At 44.8% G+C, this 4,950-nt stretch overlaps 1 protein-coding gene across 4 annotated transcripts in view; it reads left to right on the top strand.

Annotated features, from left to right (window-relative positions):
• Positions 1-4,950, top strand: part of RSAD1 (radical S-adenosyl methionine domain containing 1) — a 16,477-nt gene that overhangs the window by 4,126 nt on the left and 7,401 nt on the right. Inside the window, exons 9-10 of one of the 4 annotated variants that reach the window (XM_027870287.1) lie at positions 3,274-3,377; positions 3,540-3,695. In XM_027870287.1, the coding sequence (XP_027726088.1) occupies positions 3,274-3,377; positions 3,540-3,695 (260 nt within the window). Of the gene's footprint in view, positions 1-3,273; positions 3,378-3,539; positions 3,724-4,950 lie in introns of all 4 variants that reach the window. The other 3 variants (XM_027870288.1, XR_003569838.1, XM_027870289.1) reach the window with 3 other exon arrangements.

The following is a 4,950-nucleotide window of genomic DNA, read 5'->3' as shown; positions in this document are numbered from 1 at the left end:
TGAAAGATTAATTTTCTATGAGATGTTGGATGTTGAAATAATCTAGGCAAGAGATGATAAAAATCTAAATGAAGGTGTGGTAGTAGTGGAAATGATAATTCCAGGCATATTGTGAGAATCCATTTTGCAGGGTGGGGAGGAGATAGAGGAAGGAAGGAAACAAGCATTTATTTTTTTTAATTTAATTTTTTTTTTTTTTGCTTTTTGGTGAGGCAATTGGGGTTAAGTGACTTGCCCAGGGTCACACAGCTAGTAAGTGTCAAGTGTCTGAGGTCGGATTTGAACTCGGGTTCTCCTGACTCCAAGACCGGAATTCTATCTCACTATACCACCTAGCTGCCCTGAAACAAGTATTTATTAAGCACATACTGTGTGCCAGGTACTGCGCTAAGTGCTTTGCATGCATTATATCATTTGATCTCAAAACAACCCTGAGAGGAAGGTGCTGTTATTATCCCCATTTTACAGTTGAGGAAACTGAGGCAGATAGCAGTTAAGTTACTTGCCCAGGGTCACACAGCTGCTGAGTGTCTGAGGCTGGATTTAAAATCAGGCCTACCTGACTCTTTGCCCAACACTCTATCCACTATGCCACCTAGTGGCCTTTAGGAGTTGAAGAAGATCCTGAGGTTATGAGCCCTCATATGATCTCCTTGACAAAAGTCAAGACAACTGGTGATGGCCCAGGATGCAGTGGATGACCTTGGTCTTTCTAAATACCATTGACAGTAACAGGAAGTCCAGGAAAAGGAGTGGGTTTTAAGGGAAATGTTAATGAGTTTAGATGTGAAGTCATCTGCTGGATTCTGTTTGAACAGCCAGCAGCAAATTTGTTATCATGAATTTATAATGTATATTATGTATTTATAATTTATGTAATGTATTTATGTAATATATTTATGTAATGTATTTATAATTTACAATGAGCACATTCTGATGACTACCTCTAGCAGTATGTGGGAGAGAGTAGGGAAGATAGGCTAGTGCGGGTTACCTAGGCTTGGAGATTAGGAGGATAGTAATGGTGGAAAATCAAGGGTCCGAGGAAGTTTCAGGTAGTGGAATTGCTGACTCTGGGATCCAGAAGGAAGAAAAGCCAGAACAAAGATGAAAGGCTGAAGAAATAGGGGTGGTTGAGGGACTGGAGGTCACACCAAGAGGCTCAGGATTAGTAAGGGTGGGGAAGAAATAGAGAGGAGAAATTATGATCAGCGTAGAGAATTTCAGGTTTCTAGGTATGGGGAGTGAATACATATCAAGTGAATGGGAAGGCTGAGATGGGGCTGTCCTGGTGGATGGAAGGCTTGACTCCCTTCCCTCATGCTCTATAGTTAACTTAATTGCCAAGGCTTGTGAGTTCTTCTCCGCCATCTGTTTCCTTTTCTCCAGTAACATGCCCACTACCCTAATTTGGGTCCTCATCACCTTCCACCAGGACTACTGCAACAGCCTCCAATTGGAGTCCGAGATTCCAATCTCTCCCTTTTCCAATGTGTCCTCTGCATGGTTGCCAAAATAATCTTTCTAAAGCACGCCTCACTGTTATTCTCCTGCTCAAGGACTTTTCAGGGGCAACCTGTTTCTGATAGGATAAAAGAAAAACTCCTCCCTTGGCATTTAAAGCCCTTCACAGTCTGTCCCCAGCTTATCTGCCTGGGCTTATTGTACATTATGCCTCTTCCTGTACTTTGTATTCTATTCAAACTAGCCTATTTGCTGTTCCCCAAACTTGGTACTTTACTTTCTATCTCCATACCTTTATATAGGTTGTATTGTATGGCATTGTGTTGTGTCGTATTATATTGTATCGCATTGTTTTTGTCCATGCCTGAATTGCACTCTCTCCTCCCGTCCACCTCTTAGAATCTCTGGCTCCTTCAGAGCTCAGCTCATATGCTATCCCCTCTGGAAAACTTTTTGTGGTTTCCAGAGCAGCTAATGCTTCCTTCCTCCTCCCCAGATTATCATGTGCATAACTTATCTGTTTAGATGTTCTATCTCCCCTACCACCCCTCTTAAGGTAGTGTGTCACAGTGGTGAGAAAGCCAGCCTTGAAGACTAGAAGATGGAACTCAAGGCATCTCAGTTACATTCTGGCTGTGTAAGGTTGGGCAACCTAACCTCTCAGTACTCTAGGGAGTTTGGTCTCTAAGACCATAACTTGTAGAGAGGGTGCCTACTTGTATTGGTAGAGTTTCTTCACTCACCAGCCCCTGTACCAATGAAATCACAGATCTGGTCCCTATCCATTGTTGTTGTTCAGTCATTTTTCAGTGATGACCCTATTTGGGGTTGCTTGCAAAGATACTGGGTGGTTTGCCATTTTCTTTTCCAGCTGATTTGACAGATGAGGAAACTGAGGCAAACAGGGTGAAGTGACTTGCCCAGGGTCACACAGCTAGTAAGTGTTTGAAGCCAGATTTGAACTCCTGACTCTAGGCCTGGCACTCTGTGCACTATGGCGCCACCTAGCTGCCCTGTCCCTATCTGTCTCCCTATCCCACCTGGGACCAGATCCTGGTGGAGTGTCAGCTTTCTGAGTACAGGGACTCTATTTTATTTTGTCTTGGTATTCCCAGTTTTATAATCTTGCACTTTGTTTTATAGTTATTAAACACAGTGTTAAGTGGTTGCTTAATAAATGGCTGGCAGATTGGATTAGATAGAAGAGGTTGGCTTAACTGTCCAGGTTTTTAGAAGGGTCTGTATGGATGTTGATGTTGCCTATGACCAGAGAGCTAGAACTGGAAGGGAAACAAAGATTAAGACAGTAAGCACAGAGCCAGCACTTTCACCGCCGTACCCAAACATTTATTGAGTTCCTACTGTGTGCTTGGCCATAGGTTAGGTATTGGGGGGAACACAGAGCCAAAGAAAACAAAACAGGATAGCAATGAGAGACAGGGTGGAGAGGAGACTGGATCAGATGTGGAAGGCATGGAGGAAGGAGGAAGTGTGACCTGAAGGTTACTCCCTCATCATTTGCAGATTCTTGGATGATGAGTGGTTGAAAGCAAGGGAGATGTTTGCTCATCCTCAGGCTGTGCTCTGAGTTGCCCCGTGCTTGAGTGAGACATCACCATGTAGCATACACATACTGAGCGTATGTGGGTGAGACATAGCGTAGCTATTCCCAGTGGGTCTATCCAGGCCTCCTCCCTTATGCACCCTGACATAATGCTCACTCTCCAGCCTTTGGAAACAGGGGACTACAAAGTCCCCCAGGGTGAGAGGTTGAGGGATGGGGCACAACTCTGACTCTGTCCTCTCCAGCACTGGCTGTACTTTGAGCCCCACTTGTCCCTGTGGGATGTGTTTGGGGAATCTGAGGAAGTGAGGGAGCTCCAGTCACAAGGTCTGTTGCTGCTGGACCACAGGTGAGCTGGTGGGAGAGGAGGGTGGAGATGAGGAGGGGAGGATGGAAAGGGGTCGCAGATTGGGACAACCAGAGTGATAGGGCCACGGGGTTGGGGAAGCTATTGGTTAAGGGGTAGGGAATGGGGAGGGAGGACTGTTATCTCATCTCCTCTTTGTTCCAGCGGGCTTCGGTGTTCCTGGGAAGGGCTGGCTGTGCTGGATACTATACTGCTGAGACTCCTTCTCCAGCTCCAGAATGCCTGGAAAAACAGGCCTCCTCCCACCTTCAAGGTCACTGAGTCAGGAGCTGCCTCCCAGAGCGGGGATTCATGCTTCAGGTATAGCTTGGACTAGGTGACCTCTGAGGTACATACCTTTAAAACTCTGTGGTTCTGATATCATAGAGGATGGGATGAGCCAATTTTATGGGGGCAGGGACCAGAACTAGGAATAGGTTTCTCCCTAGCCTTTGATAGGGGGATGGAAGGATGAAAGCCATGAGTACCCCTTTGTTCCTTTGAGAGGATAGCTAGATATAGTGGATAAAGTGCTAGACTTGGAGTCAGGAAGACCTGAATTCAAATTCAGCCTCAGGCACTTTCTAGCTGTGTGACCCTGGGCAAGTCACTTAACTTCAGTTTCTTCAGCTGTAAAATAGGGTAACAATAGCACCTTCCTACCAAGGTTGTTGTAAGGATCAAATGAGATAATATTTGTAAAGCCTTAGTACAGTGCCTGGCACAAAGTAGGCACTTAATAAATGCTTATTCTCCTCTTCCTCCCCTTTCTTTCTGTAATAAACTTTCCTGGTATCCAGCCAGAATCAATGACTGCCCATCCACTGATGGGCAGGGATTTGTGAGGCTGTAGCCAGACCATGGAAACATGAGGGCTGTCAGATCTCACTACCTACAGAGGGTCTTTTCCCTAACCCTCCCTTCCTTCTTACTTTTCTGTCTCTTGGTTCTAGTTACCTTTCTGCACACCGAATCTTAAGTACAATGTTCCAATATGATGGATACCTGGGATTTTCCTTAGAAGGTGCTGGAGAACTTCCCTGGCCCCAAGAATATCAGGAATTTAAGATGGTGGGAAATAGAGGAGCCCTTTAATAGTGGGTAGTGAGGAAGAGGGCAGGCCTTTTCTTGTGCTCTGGATTGGAGGCTGAAGGCAAACAGACACTACTCTCCTATCCCTATCCGCTGGAATGGGAAAGGAGAGCCAATATAGCTTACATTTATGTAGAGCTTTAGTCTGGTAAAGATTTTCACATACATTCACTTTTTCTTGGCTTCTGTTTTTGCCAATTCTCTTTATTTTTTTTTTATTCTGAACTTACCCCACACCAAAGAAAATGAACATTTCCATATACGTTGCAGGACAACAGTATTCCCTTACATTCATATGCCACAACTTGTTCAGCCATTCCCCAATTGATGGACATCTCCTCAATTTCCAATTCTTGGCCACCACAAAAAGAGCTGCTATAAATATTTTTGCATATGTGGGTCTTTTTCCCTTTTTTATGATCCCTTTGGGATACAGACCTAGTAGTGGTATTGCTGGATCAAAGGGTATGCACATTTTTATAGC

Source organism: Vombatus ursinus, unplaced genomic scaffold (genome assembly GCF_900497805.2).
Source record: "Vombatus ursinus unplaced genomic scaffold, bare-nosed wombat genome assembly UNPS02014797.1, whole genome shotgun sequence".
Lineage (NCBI taxonomy): Eukaryota > Metazoa > Chordata > Mammalia > Diprotodontia > Vombatidae > Vombatus > Vombatus ursinus.
This window is presented reverse-complemented; position numbering and strand designations above follow the sequence as displayed.